At 41.1% G+C, this 20,529-nt stretch overlaps 1 protein-coding gene across 5 annotated transcripts in view; it reads left to right on the forward strand.

Annotated features, from left to right (window-relative positions):
• The window catches only part of ERG (ETS transcription factor ERG), a 325,494-nt gene that overhangs the window by 291,062 nt on the left and 13,903 nt on the right, over positions 1–20,529 (forward strand). For 2 of the 5 annotated variants that reach the window (XM_077278931.1, XM_077278932.1), the window contains exons 1-3: positions 191–533; positions 6,976–7,193; positions 15,901–16,052. In XM_077278931.1, the coding sequence (XP_077135046.1) occupies positions 489–533; positions 6,976–7,193; positions 15,901–16,052 (415 nt within the window). In that variant the 5' untranslated portion in view covers positions 191–488. Of the gene's footprint in view, positions 1–190; positions 534–6,975; positions 7,194–15,900; positions 16,053–20,529 lie in introns of those variants that run through there. The other 3 variants (XM_077278929.1, XM_077278930.1, XM_077278928.1) reach the window with 2 other exon arrangements.

Here is a 20,529-nt window from a genome sequence, read left to right on the forward strand (position 1 = left end):
CAGAAAATGCTTTCTGAACTATTTTTTTTATGAATGGTTTTCTTGACAAACGATCGTAGTGGAAAGGCCAAAGGAAGTAAAACAGGAACTTGCAATGTTGTGCATTAGATTAAACAAGCCCCTCGCTCCTTACGTGGAGGCGTCAATCACTAGGATGTCCACACACATGCCCATTGTGGTTTCACAATATCCTCCTGCAACAATCATCACAAACTCTCCGAGAGGTCCGAGAGGTATGGACACATCTCTGCGCCTCTAGCACAAGCAACCGCTCATCTCAGAAATCTGGTCCTGCATCACGGACCGTGGACCTCTGGGATGACGATACGTCCTTCTAGGATCCTCTGGAATCTGACCTTCAGGACATCATATCACCGGGCCAGGGGATACAATGACGTCTTCTAACTGTATCTAACTTTTTTGGTGGAAATTTATACCAAAAGGAACTAAAAGGAAACTATGAGAATTTGGTCATCAGCCCTGGAAAGATGCTTCAGACACAGTTCCTTGCACCCTACGAGGACTACCCCCCTGTAAGTTCTGAATGTCTTCTTATAATCGACGTCCATCGCTGTCCATCTCCCTTATAAACCCATCGTGTGTTACGGTCAGGGGAGCATGGGCCCAATATCAGAAATCACCAGTCACCAAGATTCCAACCAAATCTCCTCCCCAGTCATCAAACCCCAAGGCCACTATGGGGCAGAGAGCGGGGAAGGCAAAGTCAGCTCTGCTGCATCTGCGATGGTTCCCACTCAGGGGCTGTGAGGACAATATCTAGATACAAAGTATCTGCTGACAAATTCTGTATCAGTCATAAATACAGGCTGCATGGGGTCTGTGCAAAAATGTAGCTTTGTTTGTCTTACAAAATACAAAAAATATTACTTTATTGGGTTTAATATTCACTGTATTTATGTCTATCCTATATCTATTATCTTTCTATTATCTATCTATTATCTATCATCTATTATCTGTCTATCAATTATCTATCATCTATCTATCATCTATCTCATATCTACCTATCTATCAATTGTCTGTCAATCTATAATCTGTCTATCAATTATCTATCAATTATCTATCTATTATGTATCTATCTATTATCTATATATCATCTATCTATTGTCTATCTATTATCTATCTATCTATTGTCTATCTATTATCTATCTATCTATCTATCTATCTATCTATTATCTATCTATTATCTATCCTTTATCTATCTATTATCTATCTATTATCTATCTATCATCTATCTATTATCTATCATCTATCTATAATGTATCTATTATCTGTCTATTTATCTATCGTCTATCAATTATCTATCTATCTAGTATCTATTATCTATCATCTATTTATCAATTATCTATCTATCTATCATTTATCTATTATCTATCTATGTATCATCTATCAATTATTTATCTATCTATCTATTATCTGTCTATCAATTATCTATATATCTATCTATCATATATCTATCAATTATATATCTATCCTCTATCTATCATCTATCTCATATCTATCTATCAATTATCTGTCAATCTATCATCTATCTATCTATCTATCTATCTATCTATCTATCTATCTATCTATCTATCTATCTATTATCTATCTATTATCTGTCTATCTATTATCTATCTATTATCTGTCTCTTATTTTTCTCTCCTCCTATTGTTATGGATGAGATAGAACACAATCGGACTTCCATAGTATTAATCATTATGACTTATGGGGTCTGACAGCCCCTTTCTATATTGTGTCGGACAATCTGCTGATCGCTGCAGGTTCAGCTTCACATGATGTGAGGCAGATATCACTTGCAGCGGATGTGATGCCTCACGCTGACTCCATTTAATCTCCGCCAGGTATTGTTTGCAGCATCGCTCTGTTCTGACTCATAGAGGGGCTCCTGTGTGATTTGCCCTCTTCTATGACGTACATGTGACATAAATGGTGATGGGGACTGGCTTTGTCATACATAGACGTCCTGGTCACTGTCTGAGCATAGTGCATGTGTGATTGGTGTGGATTATTGATGACATCACATCAGAGAATAATTTACAGTAAATACATTTGTTTTTTTTCCAACAATTCTATATTTTAAAATGTTTAATATTTCCTCTATTCACATCCAAAGCTGCTCTCCCTTAACATCTAGCAGCGGTTTACCTCCATTCTCAGTCCGTCGTGGGACTCGCTGTAAATGTGTGACCGCCATTCTCTCCGGTATCAGGAAGCTGGAATCCTACACTCAGCTTTACACCTAACTGGAGGATAAAACATCAGAAAACTCAATATTAAATATGTTTTATTGGGAAAATGGTGTAAAGTAATGACCACAGGGGGGGTTCACTTTTAGTTTAGGCAGATGTGGAATAAAGGTGGCACAGTAAGAATTTCTTCAGAAATTGGAATGTTAATAGTTTATTTTTATCAATCATCACAATGCAAAGAGAAATCTAAATCCCATCAGTATTGGGTGACCGCCCTTTGTCTTCGTCAATTCCTCTTGGCCATTTGCCACTTACACAGAGTTTTTGAAGGAACTTTGCAGAAAGATTGTTCCAAACATCTTCGAGACCTGACCCCAGATCTTCTGTGTATGAGGCTTGTCTTCCTGTGATCCCAGACAGACTGGATGATGTGATCAGGGTTCTGTGGGGGCCGGATCATCACCTCCAGGACCCTCGTTCTTAGTGACGTTGGCTGTATATGTTTGGGGTCATGTCCTGATGTAGAATAAGTTTGGAGCCAATCAGACGTCTCCCTGATGGTATCACGTGATGGATAAGCATCTGCCTGGATTTCTCAGAAATGATGACACCAATAATCCTGACCAAATCTCCAACTCCATTTGCTGGATTGCAGCCCCCAAACTAGCAAGGACCCTCGACCATGCGTCATTGTTCCTGCAGACACTCATCATTGTGCCGCTCTCCAGCCCTTCATGAGCAAACTGCCTTCTGTTACAGAACAATAATTCACATTTTGATACTTCAGTCTAGAGCCCCTGCTGCCACCATTCTGCACCCCAGGTCTACATCTCTTTCTTCATACTTGGGTCACTTTGTTTTATTTTCATGCAGAAGGTCAATTTTTTTGGCCATAATTCTTCCATGAAGACCCCTTCTGGCCACACTTCTCCAAACAATGGATGAACTAACTGAGTCCTACAAGTTGCTGCCAGTTCTGAGTTGATGGCACTGCTGGACATCTTCCAATTTTGAAGGAAAGCATGCATGATGTGTCTTTCATCTGCTGCACTAAATTTTCTTTGTCAACCACTGCTTCTAAGGTCCTCAACATTGCTCAGTGTCCTCAATGCTGATAAGTATAAAAAGATACTTATACATCATGTAATACCGTGGTGGAGATGTCTATTAGCTCCAAAATTTATTCTGCAGCAGGAAACATACAGCCAATGTTACTAATAACTATCTTCAGAGTGAAAAAAAACACACAAAGTCCTGGAGGTGATGATCTGGCCCAGGGCCGGACTGGGACTGAAATTCAGCAATGGCATTTGAAGTTACACAGGCCCACTTGTCACATGGTGACTGTAAAATATCTTTGTACACTTGTAGGCAGGGCCGATTTTAGGCAAAGTGGGGCCCCAAATGCTAACATATTGCACATCACACAAAAGCATTTCAGTTGTACTTACAAGTGCTGATCTCAGGCCGCTAAATGAGTGTGATCGACAATACTGAAGTTGTTCAACACTTGTTTCCTGGCCTCTTTCCACCAGCTGAGGAATAATGATGGGACAGAACAATCACTAACAGATCACTATCAGATCCCCATACAGGATCATATTATCAGCAGCACATCTACAGTTTACACCGGCGATGTGCTGCTGAGAACAATGATTTTTTTTCCAGCAAAAACAATCTGAATATGCAGCATTTTACTTGTTTAGTAAAATACGCCCCATAGTCCTCCATATATTATAATGTGCACCACAGTCCTTCATATAGTATAATACACCCCTTATAGTACTCCATATATTAAAATACACTGCTCAGACCTCCATATAGTATAATACACTCCTCATAGTCCTCCATATAGCATAATACAGTCCTCATAGTGCTCCATATAGTATAATGCACCGCCATAGTCATCCATGTAGTACAATTCACTTCCCATAGTATAATGCACCCCATAGTTCTTCATATAGTATAACGTATTCCCCATAGTCCTCAATACAGTATAATGCAGCCCACATATAGTATAATGTAGCCACCACCCTACAGAATATAATGCGGCAACCACAGAGTATAATGCAGCCACCCCATAGAATATAATGCAGCCCCCCTCATATTTTAATGCAGCCCCCTCATAGAGTATGATGCAATCACCCCTCAAAGAATATAAATGTAGTACTGCCCCCCATAGAATATAATGTAGCCCCGAATAGAATATAATACAGCCCACCTCCCCACAGAATATAATGCAGCCCCATCAAAGAGTATGATGCAATCATCCCTCATAAAATCTAATACAGCCCCCCATAGAATATAATACAGCCCACCTCCCCATAATATACAATGTAGCCCCCATAGAATATAATGCAGCCCCCCATAGTATATAACACAGCCTCCCCCATAGAATATAATATACCCCACATAGTATATAACACAGCCTCCCCCATAGAATATAATATATCCCCACAATAGTATATAACACAGCCACATAGTATATAACACGGCCTCCCCATAGAATATAATATACCCCCATAGTATATAGCAAAGCCCGCATAGTATATAGCACAACCCGCATAGTATATAGCAAAGCCCGCATAGTATATAGCACAATCCACATAGTATATAGCTCAACCTGCATAGTATATAGCACAACCCACATAACATATAGCACAACCCGCATAGCAGATAACACAGCCCACATAGTAGTATATAGCACAGCCCACATAGTAGTATATAGCACAGCCTCCATAGTAGTATACAGCACAGCCCACATAGTCGTATATAGCACAGCCCACATAGTAGTATATAGCACAGCCCACATAGTAGTATATAACACAGCCCATATAGTAGTATATAGCACAGCCCACATAGTAGTATATAGCACTGCCCACACAGTAGTATATAGCACAGATCACATAGTAGTATATAGCACAGCCCACATAGTAGTATATAGCACAGCCTCCATAGTAGTATACAGCACAGCCCACATAGTCATATATAGCACAGCCCACATAGTAGTATATAGCACAGCCCACATAGTAGTATACAGCACAGCCCACGTAGTAGTATACAGCACAGCCCACATAGTAGTATATAACACAGCCCATATAGTAGTATATAGCACAGCCCACATAGTAGTATATAGCACTGCCCACACAGTAGTATATAGCACAGATCACATAGTAGTATATAGCACTGCCCACATAGCACATAGTAGTATATAGCACAGCCCACATAGTAGTATACAGCACAGCCCACATAGTAGTATATAGCACAGCCCACATAGTAGTATATAGCACAGCATACATAGTAGTATACAGCTCAGCCCACATAGTGTATACAGCACAGCCAACATAGCAGTATATAGCACAGCCCACATAGTAGTATACATCACAGCCCACATAGTAGTATATAACACAGCCCACGTAATAGTATATAGCACAGCCTACATAGTAGTATATAGCATTGCCCACACAGTAGTATATAGCACAGCCCACATAGTAGTATATAGCACAGCCCACATAGTAGTATACAGCACAGCCCACATAGTAGTATATAGCACAGCCCACATAGTAGTATATAGCACAGCCCACATAGTAGTATACAGCACAGCCCATGTAGTAGTATATAGCACTGCCCACACAGTAGTATATAGCACAGCCCACATAGTAGTATACAGCACAGCCCACACAGTAGTATATAGCACAGCACACATAGTAGTATACAGCACAGCCCACACAGTAGTATATAGCACAGCCCACATAGTAGTATACAGCACTGCCCACACAGTAGTATATAGCACAGCCCACATAGTAGTATACAGCACAGCCTACACAGTAGTATATAGCACAGCACACATAGTAGTATACAGCACAGCCCACACAGTAGTATATAGCACTGCCCACATAGTAGTATACAGCACAGCCCGCATCTCTCCTCTCCCCCCGAGAATGGCCCCGCAGTCCAGTAAAAAAAAACACACTCCTCACCTCTCCTCGTGCCCACGTTGCTCCCTGCTCCTGTCTCGGCGGCTGCCGCTGCACTGCCTGGGACACAGTGAGTGCATGCGCACCCGCAGTGTCAGAGGCAGAGCAGGGAATGATGGGAGAGGGAGCATCAGCAGATGCTCTCTCCTCCATCATTGCATTCAACTGTACCGGCGTCATAGACGGCGTGCAGCAGCCCACTACTGGCACCGGCCCTTCTGGCATTTGCCAGAACTGTCCGATGGCCCTGATCTGGCCCCACAGAGCTCTGATTTCATCATCATTGAGTTTGTTTGAGAGTACATGAAGAGACAGAAGGATTTGACCAAGCCTCATACACAGAACGTCTGTGGTTACTTCTCCAAGATATTTGGAATAACCTCCCTGCCGAGTTTCTTCAAAAACTGTGTGCAAGCATAAGTACCTAGAAGAATTGATGAAGGCAAAGGGCTGTCCCACTACTGGACCCCCATCTATCAGATCAGCTATTGCATCCAGGGGAAAGCAAGTGTTCAGTCTACCTGAGCACCCCTACAGGTAACATGAAGCATTGCACACTACAGTAAATATATACTGTATATATACAGTGTGTATATATATATATATATATGTATATATATATATATGTTATTTCCCATCATGTTATCACGCATCTGCCCTAACCTTTAGTTTCTGATAAATACAGGAGAACAATTGGAGTTTTCTTATCTTTATCAGAAGACATCTCTGGTTCTTTCTGTAGAACATAAATCTGATGGATCTTCTGGATTTCCCTTCTTTGTTTACAGGAAGCGTTATCAGTGGTAAGTGAAGATCAATCATTATTTGAGTGCGCCTACGGAACGCCCCACCTCACCAAGGCGGAGATGACTGCTTCATCCTCCAGTGATTATGGGCAAACTTCAAAGATGAGTCCACGTGTTCCGCAGCAAGACTGGCTCACACAACCACCATCCAGAGTCACCATCAAGATGGAGTGTAATCCCAACCAGATTAACGGTTCCAGGTAAGACGCAACACTTTGCCTTTAAATATGGCAAAGAATCTCTACAAAGGAAGAGATGTTAAAATTTAAATTTTAGTTTTTTGTTAGGGGAAGGAAGTTGTTACACAGCCGACACCTGTCTCCAAGCTGTGGTTTGATCTCTGCTGTTCACCATTTAGTTGCTGCTGTCAATCACTGACACTCCTATTACACTCTCCCTCCCACAACGCAATCATGGATTATCATGACAGCCAGAGAACTGCTGAAGGTCCTTGTGACTGCCAACTTAGTCCTCCTTTAAAGTTCAGCCCATGGCTGGGCTTTGTAGGAGAACCACAATTTCTCTACATAGAGTACTACAATACTAGAGTGCTGCAGTATATAGTATAATATATCGAATGAACACAAGTCCCTTAGGAGGATTAACAAATAAAGTAAAAATTAAAAAGAAATGTTTAAAAAATATAAAAACATGTAACAAAATACAACATTTTACATCAGCCCCTCTTCTACTTAAAAAAAAAAAAATTGGCATCGTCACCTCCAATAAAGTCCAATCTATCAAAATATAAAAGTATTTAAACCGTCTATCAGAACAAGAAAAACAGAATTGAAGCACCCAAAATGCTGCTTATCAGTTAACACAATTCCCTAAATAAAATAACATAACATAAAGCATTATTATAATAGTGTCCATAGAAATGTACGGTAAGCTCGAGTCAACGCGTAAAAAAACAACGGGTCTCAAAAAACAGCAACAAAATACAATTTTTGTTTAGAAGTTTCATTATTTTATTTTTACCCTCTAAAATCACCCCCCAACAAACCGCATAAGTTTGGTATCGCCATAATTGTACTGAACAGGAGAATCGTGTTACCACATTAGTTTTATTGACCAATGAAAACCCTCCAAAAAAAAACTATGGCGGAATTTAGTTTTTTCACAATTTCATCTCATTTATTTTTTTTCCTATTTTTCTGTGCATTGTATGGTAAAAGAATGGTGTCATTCAAAACTACAACTTGTCCTACATCAAAAGAAGCCTTCAACAGAAACATGTAAAAAGTTATGGCTCTTGAAAACAATTAGTCGAAAAATGAAAGCACGGAAAAAATTGTCCCTTGGGTCCTTAACCCCTTTATCCCATATGACGTACTATCCCGCCGAGGTGACCTGGGACTTAATTCCCAGTGACGGGATAGTACGTCCAGAGCGATCAACGGGGGGAGCGCGGCCGATCGCCGCCGGGTGTCAGCTGATTATTACAGCTGACATCCGGCACAATGTGTCAGGAGCAGTCACGGACCGCTCCCGGCACATTAACCCCCGAACACAGTGATCAAACATGATTGCAGCGTTCCAGCGGTATAGGGAAGCATCTCGCAGTGAGGGGGTTCTCTGCGTACTTCCCTGAGACCCTCAGAGCAACGCGATGTGATTGCATTGCTCCGAGGGTCTCCTACCTCCTCCTCCCTGTAGACCCAGGATCCAAAATGGCCGTGGGGGGCCTGCCGGGTCCTGCAGTGAGGTGTCTCTCAAGCGCCTGCTCAGAGCAAGCCTCCCTGCAGTGCCTCTCAGATCGCTGATCTGACACAGTGCACAGCAAAGTGTCAGATCAGCGATCTGTCACTATACAGTGATGTCCCCCCTGGGACAAAGTAAAAAAATATATGTATATATTGTTCCAATAAATACATTTCTTTATCTAAATTAAAAAAAAAACAATAAAAGTACACATATTTAGTATCGCCGCGTCCGTAACGACCCGACCTATAAAACTGTCCCACTAGTTAACCCCTTGAGTGAACACCGTAAAAAAAAAACGAGGCAAAAAGCAAGGCTTTATTATCATACCGCCGAACAAAAAGTGGAATAACACGCGATCAAAAAGACGGATATAAATAGCCATGGTACCGCTGAAAACATCATCTTGTCCCGCAAAAAACGAGCTGCCATACAGCATTGTCAGCAAAAAAATAAAAAAGTTATAGTCCTCAGAATAAAGCGATGTAAAAATAATTATTTTTTATATAAAATAGTTATCGTATAAAACCGCCAAAACATAAAAAAAGATATAAATGAGGTATCACTGTAATCGTACTGACCCAAAGAATAAAAGTGTTTAATCAATTTTTCCACACGTGGAACGGTATAAATGCCTCCCCCCCAAAGAAATTCATGAATAGCTGGTTTTTGGTCATACTGCCTCACAAAAATCGGAATAAAAAGCGATCAAAAAATGTCACGGGCCCGAAAATGGTACCAATAAAAACGTCAACTCGTTCCACAAAAAACAAGACCTCACATGACTCTGTGGACCAAAATATTGAAAAATTATAGCTCTCAAAATGTGGTAATGCAAAAACTATTTTTTGCAATAAAAAGGGTCTTTTACTGTATGACGACTGCCAATCATAAAAATCTGCTAAAAAACCCACTATAAAAGTAAATCAAACCCCCCTTCATCACCCCCTTAGTTAGGGAAAAATAATAAAATTTTAAAAATGTATTTATTTCCATTTTCCCATTAGGGTTAGGGTTGGGGCTAAAGTTAGGGTTAGGGTTGAGGCTAAAGTTAGGGTTAGGGTTGGGGCTAAAGTTAGGGTTGGGGTTGGGGCTAAAGTTAGGGTTAGGGTTGGGGCTAAAGTTAGGGTTGGGGCTAAAGTTAGGGTTAGGTCTACAGTTAGGGTTGGGGCTACAGTTAGAGTTAGGGTTGGGGCTAAACTTAGGGTTAGGGTTGGGGCTAAAGTTAGGGTTAGGGTTGGGGCTAAAGTTTGGGTTGGGGCTAAAGTTAGGGTTAGGGCTACAGTTAGGGTTGGGGCTACAGTTAGGGTTGGGGCTACAGTTAGGGTTAGGGTTGGGGCTAAACTTAGGGTTAGGGTTGGAGCTAAAGTTAGGGTAGGGTTGGGGCTAAAGTTAGGGTTAGGGTTGGGGCTAAAGTTAGGGTTGGGGCTACAGTTAGGGTTGGGGCTAAAGTTAGGGTTAGGATTGGGGCTAAAGTTAGGGTTAGGTTTGGGGCTAAAGTTAGGGTTAGGGTTGGGGCTAAAGTTAGGGTCAGAACAAATTGCACAACAACTTTTGGGGTCAAATTTCTTTTTTTACCCTTGGGAAAATAAAAATTGGGGTCGAAATATCATTTTTGTGAAAAAATATGATTTTTTATTTTTACGGCTCTGCATTATAAACTTCTGTGAAGCACTCGGTGGGTCAAAGTGCTCACCACACATATAGATAAGTTCATTAGGGGGTCTACTTTCCAAAATGATGTAACTTGTGGGAAGTTTCAATGTTTAGGCATATCAGGGGCTCTCCAAACGCAACATGGCATCCCATCTCAATTCCAGTCAATTTTCCATTGAAAAGTCAAATGGTGCTCCTTCCCTTCCGAGCTCTGCCATGCGCCCAAACAGTGGTTTACCCCCACATATGGGGTATCAATGTACTCAGAACAAATTGCACAACAACTTTTGGGGTCAAATTTCTTTTTTTACCCTTGGGAAAATAAAAATTGGGGTCGAAATATCATTTTTGTGAAAAAATATGATTTTTTATTTTTACGGCTCTGCATTATAAACTTCTGTGAAGCACTCGGTGGGTCAAAGTGCTCACCACACATCTAGATAAGTTCCTTAGGGGGTCTACTTTCCAAAATGGTGTCACTTGTGGGGGGGTTTCAATGTTTAGGCACATCAGGGGCTCTCCAAATGCAACATGGCGTCCTATCTCAATTCCAGTCAGTTTTGCATTGAAAAGTCAAACGGCGCTCCTTCCCTTCCAAGCTCTGCCATGCGCCCAAACAGTGGTTTACCCCCACATATGGGATATCAGCGTACTCAGGACAAATTGTACAACAAATTTTGGGGTACAATTTCTCCTGTTACCCTTGGTAAAATAAAACAAATTGGAGATGAAGTAAATTTTTGGTGTTTTTTTAAACATTCCAAAAATTCCTGTGAAACACCTGAAGGGTTAATAAACTTCTTGAATGTGGTTTTGAGTACCTTGTGATGTGCAGTTTTTAGAATGGTGTCACACTTGGGTATTTTCTATCATATAGACCCCTCAAAGTGACTTCAAATGTGATGTGGTCCCTAAAAACTTTTAACCCTTATAACTCCCTAACAAAAAAAAATGTTGTTCCAAAATTGTGCTGATGTAAAGTAGACATGTGGGAAATGTTACTTATTAAGTATTTTGTGTGACATATCTTTGTGATTTAAGGGCATAAAAATTCAAAGTTGGAAAATTTTCAACATTTTTGCCAAATTTCCGTTTTTTTCACAAATAAACACAGGTAATATCAAAGAAATTATACCACTATCATGAAGTACAATATGTCACGAGAAAACAATATCAGAATCACCAGGATCCGTTGAAGCTTTCCAGAGTTATAACCTCATAAAGGGACAGTGGTCAGAATTGTAAAAATTGGCCCGGTCATTAACATGCAAACCACCCTTGGGGGTTAAGGGGTTAAAGGAAATTTATCAAAAGGCTTTCACCCCCCCCCCCCCAAACAATGTATTTGCACATGTAGCCCTTTCAAAGACAAGTTCAGCAATACCTTTACATGGCCGGTCTGTTCCTCCATTACTGAGAAATCAGCGTTTTTATTAGATGCAAGCGAGGCTGATGAGCTATGATAGATCTGAAGCCTCTGTCACTCCAGCTCTATTCCTCACCCAGCACTGCACCCTCCAGCTTGACTTGATGGCTCTTTCACCTGAAGTCCCACAGTATAGAGACTGCCAGCCAAGCAGAAGGACGCATCGCTTGGTTGTGAATAGAGGTGGAGTGACAGAGGCTTCAAATCTATCATAGCTCTTCAGCCTCATTTGCATATCATACAAACACTGATTTCTCAGTAAGGGAGAAACAGACAGGCCATGTGAAGGTATTGCTGGACTTGTCTTTGAAAGAGCTACACGGGGATATCAAGAGTTTGGGGGGTACAATCCCGTTGACAGATTCATTTTAAAGGGTTAAAGCACTATAGAAGTTTTAAAGTTTTGTAATATTAAATGATCAGATCTCAGCCTAGAATTAAGATATTGAAAAACGGATTTCGCATTTTTGATAAACACCTTAAAGACTTTTTATATATTTTTTTTATTCTACGTCCCCTATCAAAAGTTACGATTTTCATCGACTCAGCAGCATTTATGATGTCTAGTTACTCCTCAGCTGTAACATCAGCGCTGGCGAGGAAAGAGGCGGCGGCGGCGGGAGAAAAAATGTTTTCATCCTTTGATCTTGGTTTATTTAGCAGAGAGCGCAGCTACGTGCCCGTTCTTGGCAGTCGCTGTGGATTTGATGTGGTGGCCAGTACGTGCCAGTCAACTTTGTCTAAAGTAAGGTAAAAAAAAAATATATACCAAAAGAAAATATTTTTCTATGGGAAAGTGAGAGGCAAGTCTCCCCGATCTGACAATGATGGTTCATTCATCATGTAGTAATATGACTTATTCCATCTTTCATAACATTACAGCTTTTTTGTTTATTAACTTGGTGTCATTCATGATGTTATTGGTCTGATATTAGTTTGGAGTTTTTTGGGATGTTGCTCCCCCATGCTTTACACTGCATCTCTGCTTGTTTAGATTGGCTGCACCACCATAGCAGGAAGATACTCTGCTGGGAGATGTTTATGCCATATGCGTCTCTATGTTGCCACCCGGTGGTTGCACTGTGGGTTGCAGCCAGTAGGAGTTTTTTTTTTCCTAACATGTCTGGACAATGTATTGAATTTGGATCGTGAGGAAGTGGAGACAAATCTTATGGATTTACTTGACAGGAGTCTAAATCCTAACCAAATAACAGTCACCATCTACTGGTAATTCATGGTATGACAGCTATGGCTTTTTTTAAATTTAGGGGGTTTATGCTATTCATAGTCCCAAAAATTACATGTTAAGTCACATTTTGTCCCACATCCAAACCCCAGGAATAGGTTGCATGAGGACAATCTGTAAACTATTGAATCTGCAACTGCAGTACAGAGAAACTTGCACATAGCTCATCTGTAATCTGTTTAGATTCTGGCAGTAAATGTATTATTTTCCAACAGCTCCTCCGCAGGAGAAATGAAGTATTACATGGTTCTCACTGCCGGGTCCTCCAGTACTAGAGACGCTCTTTGTAAGTTCTCTCCTCTCCTCCTAAAAATGGGTGATTAGCCACTTCCACATTCCACTTTCCATTAGAATGTGTGGAGGAGGTGAAGTTTCACCCCAAAACTTGTGATCCCAGGGCTGCTACTGTTTAATAGAGCTCATTCTCAGCTGCTGGTGCGGACACAGCAGCCAGTACTTAGTGTTTGCGGTGTTTTGCTCCATTAACCCCATAACACGCTGCAGTAAATAGAGACCGCAGCATGTAAGGAGTTTGACAAAGTGAGATCGCTCTCTCTGTCACTCCAATGGCTCCCCGCAGGGCAATTGCGGGCAACCAATTGTTACTATTACAACTGTAATAGTAACATAAAGTCATAAAACAAGAATACAAATTAATAAACTTAATATCGCCATAGTGTGCTGACTTGACTTACAGAATCAAGTTTATTCGTGAAGAAAATGAAAAGGGCGAAATTTAAAATGTAAAAAAACTATAGCAAAATTGCTGGGTTTTTTGTGTTTTTTTTATTTCTTTCCATAAACAGTAAATAAAAGTTAGCTACTAGATTATATATACCGAAAAATGGTGCTACTGACAAATATAACTCATCCCTGCAATAAAAAGACAAGCCATTATACAGCAACGTTGACAAAAAAAGTCAAAACAATTATATCTCGTGGAATTAAAAAAAAAAACTAAAAAGCCATTTGGCCATTAAGGCTAAATTAGATGTGCATGCCCTCATCATCTCCCGCCTTGACTACTGTAACATCCTTTTCTGTGGCCTCCCTGCTAACACCCTTGCACCTCTCCAATCCATCCTTAACTCTGCTGCCCGACTAATTCATCTCTCTCCTCGCTACTCCTCCGCTTCCCCCCTCTGCAAATCTCTTCACTGGCTCCCATTCCCTCAGCGTATCCAGTTCAAATTACTAATACTGACCTACAAAGCCATCCATAACCTGTGTCCTCCATATATCTCTGAACTAATCTCCCGATATCTTCCCTCACGTAATCTCCGGACCTCCCAAGACCTCCTTCTCTCCTCCACACTTATTCGCTCCTCATCCAATCGCCTCCAAGACTTCTCCTGAATATCCTCCATCCTCTGGAATTCTGTGCCCCAACACGTCCGACTATCAGCCACATTCAGATCCTTCAGACGGAACCTGAAACTCATCTCTTCAGGAAAGCCTACAGCCTGCACTGACCCCGCTGCCGCCTCACCACTACCGGAGCTACCGCCTCACCAACACCTGCGCTCCTGCAACCCCCAACCTACTGTCTCCTTCCCCATAATCCTGCAGAATGTAATCCCGCAAGGGCAGGGTCTTCTCCCCTCTGTACCAGTCTGTCATTGTTAGTTTGTTTACTGTAAGTGATATCTGTAACTTGTATGTAACCCCTTCTCATGTACAGCACCATGGAATCAATGGTGCTATAGAAATAAATAATAATAATCCGGTCCTTAAGAGGTTAAACATAGATTTAAAGATGCCATATAACGCCTCTGCACATTGGTCCGTACATAATTTCTTTTCACGTGCCCACACATTCTTTGGATGTTTTTCAAGTTTTTGGCTGACACTTTAGGCAAGACTATCCTCAGGGGTTCAGTGTAATATAGACATCATACGGCATTATTTTATAAGCACTGTTTGGTGGTATAATCAGGGCTCTGTGGTATCATTGTTTATACACTGTAGTAATTAATAATATGGGCACTATGTCAGGTTTATTATTACACTGTATGATTGAATTATTTCTGCACTATATGGCGGTGTCACTGTTCTCAGTTACTGTATGACATGTTTATTTGTACACTATGGGACTGAATCATTTAGCTACTGTTTGGTTGTGAAAATCAGGCCTATATGGCATGTATAATTGTAAACTATAGAATTCACGTTGGCCACTGCTCTGTGCCATGTATACTGCTGCCCTGTCTTATTGACTTCTTTGTACACTATATGGCGGTGGTATTGTTCTCAGGTACTGTCTGTCATGTTTATTTATGTAGTATATGACTGAACTATTTCTGCCCCATATGGCTGTTGTGCTGTTCTCAGGCTTGTTTTTTGGACACTGTATGATTGAATTAGTTGAGCAGTGTACGGTGGTTTTATCTGGCACTGTATGGCATGTTTATTTCTAGACGGAATTTGTATGACTGAATAATTTAGGTACTGTACAGGGATGGTACTATTCTCAAGCACTGTATGGTTTTGGTAATCAGGTTCAGAATTTGGCTTATTTTCATATTGTATGATTTTATTATTTGTGCACTATGTGGTGGTGGTAGTACTGTTCCCAGGCACTATATGGTATGTTTACTTGTACACTGTGTAATTCAAAACTATGGACACTGTATGGCATATTTATTTGTATGTGATGGGATTGAATTATATGGGCATTGTATGGTACAATATACCCTGGACGTCACTATAAGGTCCTCCACAGGGCACCACGAGTGATCTGGAGACTAGAGATTTATAGTTCTCATTTTTCTCTAAAACATTTTATGTAGACTAAAAATTGGTATGACCTTTATAAAATGTTCTGTTATTTTCCATTTCCTAAAAAGTCTAAAAGCATTCCGGTCTTTATTTCTAGGAATTCCCCAGATGACTGCAGTATGGCAAAAGGAGGCAAAATGGGCAGCGGATCAGAGCCTATGGGAATCAACTACGGCAGCTACATAGAAGAAAAACACATACCACCCCCCAATATGACAACCAATGAACGTAGAGTGATTGTGCCAGCTGGTAAGTCTCCTTGGAAAAATTATTTAGGTCATCTTTGCTTTTCGACAAAAGTAGAGTCTCTCAACCTAAAGTAGACATTTTGGATGGAAATACTCTTTATTTCCTTGTTGAATCCACCAAAAACCTGCATTGAGATGTTCAATATCTTCACTGTTAGCTGCTCACATGGTGAGGAAGAGGCTTTGGTAAAAGGTGGGGTCTGAAAGAAAAATCAATACAGTATCTCTTCTACTACTTGTTTTACCCACAACCATTTTTGTTGAGTCTTATTCTGCCTCAACATTGCTACAGTTGCGTTGACGGAAAGTTTTTCAACCCACCCCTATCTCAAGAGCCATATCAAATGAAACTCTGATTATTGCAACTCCCGAAATCTGTGATCCTCCAAGCTATAGTGTGTTTTATCTCTTTGGCTGAAATCACAGTCTGTGCTTTATAGAGAATTTTGGTTAAATGAGAGCTCCAGACGGTACATAAATGATGTAGATCTCGAGGTGGCTCCACCAATACTGACTGTGGATTGGAGATTTAGAACTGAAGCAAATGATCAACACTTTTTAGGACTGATCAAAGACATTGACCGGTTGCACAAAATCTAAAAATTATTCTTGACATTTTACAGTGTTCATGTTATGGATGGACCATCTATAATCATCTGATGGTCCACATGGGGTCTCCCGAATACCTGACAAACCTGCTTCAAATATCCCTGAAGTTGTCCACCTTTTGCTCTCATGACTTGTTTTCTTTCTTAGAAGTTGCCTGTTTCATCTTCACTTTTTCTTCTTGGAATTTGGATGTCATGGGTGGTACATAAATTTGGAGGAGTATCAAAAACTATGTAGATCTTTAATACTGAGTATAGACTGGACAGCTAGACCCAAAGCAAGTGACTAATACTTTTAAAGACTTGATCAAAGACGTTGACCATTTTCACACAACCCAAAAAATATTCTAAACATCCTAGAGTATTCAGATTATGAATGGACTATATGTAATCATCTGATGGTCTACGTAGGGTCTCCCAAACGATTGAGAATCTTGCTTCAAATCAAGTTGTCCACCCTCTGCTCTCATAACTGGTTTTCTTTCTTAGAATTTAACTGTTTCCTCTTGTAAATTATCGCAAAGGAAAAGTTAGAGGCAGAGGCGTTGCTGGGGGTTCAGATCAGGGCTGGTGAAACATCTGAGGGGGCCTCTAACCAGAGTCCTGACATGACACAATGACGTCACCAGGCTAGGATTCTGACATTCCTGTGTGTACGACGGTGACTCGGTGTTAGGGGTCGAGTTCCCGCCTCTGCACAGGGGGAGTCTCGGGCCACCTCCGCTGTGGTCTCCCATTCTTCTCCTGCCGCAGTGGAACTTGCTCAGCGGAGACGTCGGTCCCAGTGTCTTGCTCAGTCCCACTCTGTACAAAGAGTTACTGCTGCTTCTCCTGCTTCGGCTATTGAAGTCAGTGCTGGGCAGCGGCGAGCAGACACTTCTGGGACTAAGTCCTGCTATTCTCGTTCTGGGCATGCCCTGGGTGGGATCTCTCGGTAGAGATCGAGGGTCACATGGTCAGATGCTGCAGCTGAGTCCATTGGTCCTTTCAGGAAGGTCCTGTAGGTGCTAGGACTAAGTCCTGCTTGGCACACACTGAGCATGCCCAGGGCAAGATCTCTCAGTGGAGATTTAGGGTCACATGCTCAGGTATGGCAGCTTCTCATTGGTCCTTCTGGGAAGGTGTTTTACTTGCTGTAGCTATATAAGGCTCGCATGGCCGCATGGCCATGCGCTAGTATTGCTTTCATTTATGTACTTTGCGCCAGTGTGGTCTTGTATGTGTGTGTTCAGGGACCCGGCTGAAATAAGCCCCTAGAATGCTGGCACCTCCGGCGAGGAGTTCGTATGCTTGTGTGTTCAGGGACCTGGCCGAAATAAGCCCCTAGAATGCTGGCACCTCCGGCGAGGAGTTTTGTGTGCGTGCAAGACCACTGACTGCTCTTGTTAGACAGTTAGCCTGTGCCTCTATGGAGTCTAACAGGGCGCAGCGCTTTGTGTTCACGGCTGCTCTGTGAAGTAACAGAGTTAGCTTACACTGCTATTAGTTCCGCTATTTACTAGCAGCAGGTTCTCCTGCACGGTGGACCCCGGGCTGTGAACGCATCTATCCTAGTAAAATATAAACTTTCATTAGGTGCGTTCCGCTAGCCCTGTGATAACACTCGGTCATTGCATCATCCTGCCATGGCTGAGAGCGATGGTTCAGGGAGATCATGTCTCCCTGCTCTATTGTAGAGCTTAACTGTATCGGCGTGCTGTAGTGTAGCTTGGGTGGGACACTTTGAGTGTTGGTCGTAGAAACTTCAAGTCACATACCAGTTGTCATTTCCTCTACAGTTGACATACAACCATGGCTGTCATTTGATCACCACACTTCACTATCATAAGAGCAACTTCGCGAATCTTTCGAATTATCGCAGTGGTCATCAATTTAATCCTGAATTCCCCTTCTGAGTTCAAAGATATTTCTTGTAATCATAAGCCGAAAATACTATGAAGCGTGCCCTTCATATCACCAATCCCTCCTTCTTGTTAAAAACATTGAGCTCATAGACTCGACGGTAACAAATATTTTTGGAATTGATTGTTGTTCAGCAGATCTGCAGACACTTTGGCAGGAAGAGCTCATGGTGTATTCATAATACCTCCAGTCTTTTTGGATTCATACCGAATGGGCGTTGACTATGGCCGTTTTTTTATTTGGCTGGACTTTTCGTATAGTCTATTTGAGCCAGCAAGCGTTCCATTAATTATCATAAAGGTTAATTGTGCGCCACAAAAGAGAATGAATTCAGCTCGCGGCCCTTCCAGATCTCCTGTTCTCTTCGAGGTTTTCAACAGCAGCTTGGAAATATTTATTTTCTAATGAAAATTCTTGATGAATGGTCCTGAATTTTTGGGGGCGAAATCGAGGCAGCTGTCCCACATCCAGGTGTTTTTACATTTCTTCCTTTCACTGCCTGGATGTGCTTGCTCAGCAAAGGGCTGGATCAGTGGCAAAGCCAAGCACATATTTTCCTGAATAGCTAATTGTGCAGATTGTCTTTAAAGTTTCTAGACTGTGTAAATACGTAGTACTAATCATTACAGGGCTGCAAAAGAAATATTATGAACCGTGGCAGCCGGGAAGTTAGTCCAAACCGTAAATAGCTTCATCTTGAAGTTCAAGGAGGTTGAAATAATATAAGAAGTCTTTATTTTTTTGGTTCTTCAAATAGTTATATAATATACGTTGATGACCTTTAGAAGTTTATGAAAAGGTAGAATGAAATGTGTTATAGCAAATGTCGGTGCTCTTAGAAGGTAAATGCAAATCTCTTAAAAAACAGGACTCCCTGCAACAGATGTAGTAGATATCCTAGAGAGGCACCACTTTTAATATGATCTGGAGTCCAAAAATTCTGAAACTTTGGCGACAGATCTACAGCTTCAAAAATACTCAATTGGCTGTATCAGGGAACATTGTTCTAATCAGGGGTGTAACTATAGACGGGGCAAAAGCTGTAGGCACACCCAAGCCCTAAATTATTCCAAAAGCTCTGTCTGTTTTGTCTACTGGTAGCCCCTGATGCTATGAATGGCATGTGACTAGAGGTAAGTGAATAAATTCGATTGGAATTACAAAAATCCACATTTGCCAAAATGTGGAATTTTTTTTATAATTTGCTTCCACACGGATTCCGCGAGATGGCTACAGCTGGATGCCAATTTTTCTGAACCATAAATGCCCATCAAAATGTTAAAAAATGTATATACTCACTTTAACGTTCTCTTCCCTGCCATGCCAAGTCACCTATCTAGTCCTCGTTATCACTGGTGCTGAAAGGCCAGGCCTAACTGGTGCTGAAAGGCCAGGCCTAAAGGCCTGAGCGAATTATTTACAAACAGGCTGAAGGTCATGGCTTCATGATGTCATAGTTTTTTATTTTGTTTTGTTTTTTATCTACCAGACTGAGCCCTTTTAATAAGAATATTTTTTTTCATGGGCAACTCCTTTATCAGTAGGGTGGTCCTGTGCAACTTTGGACACAGGTTGAACTTACGTTTGAATTTACAAAATGACAAAATGCTCATCAGTAGCTGGGAGGTGGGAAGTCTATAAGGTCTTTTCATTTCTTATAATTGTGGGTAAAAAATGACCGTAAAACTTTTTAGAAGCAATAACCCAAAACTACAATCAAAACAGTCCTCTAGAAGGGTAGTCCTCTCAAAGAATCATCTTCTCAAAGTCATGATATTGAGGTTTTGACGTATAAGGTAAATAAAGAAAAATTAAGAAAAAAAAAATATGGTGGACTAACCCACCACTTCAAGACAACATTAGATCATTGACTTGTCGGATTCACACGTCAAACCCAACTTGAGGTTCACTAATGATCTAGATCACTCTACAGACAAAAAAGAAAGACCTAGATGCAGAAAAAAATGT

The sequence above is a fragment of the Ranitomeya variabilis genome (assembly GCF_051348905.1).
Source record: "Ranitomeya variabilis isolate aRanVar5 chromosome 1 unlocalized genomic scaffold, aRanVar5.hap1 SUPER_1_unloc_1, whole genome shotgun sequence".
Taxonomy (NCBI): Eukaryota; Metazoa; Chordata; class Amphibia; order Anura; family Dendrobatidae; genus Ranitomeya; species Ranitomeya variabilis.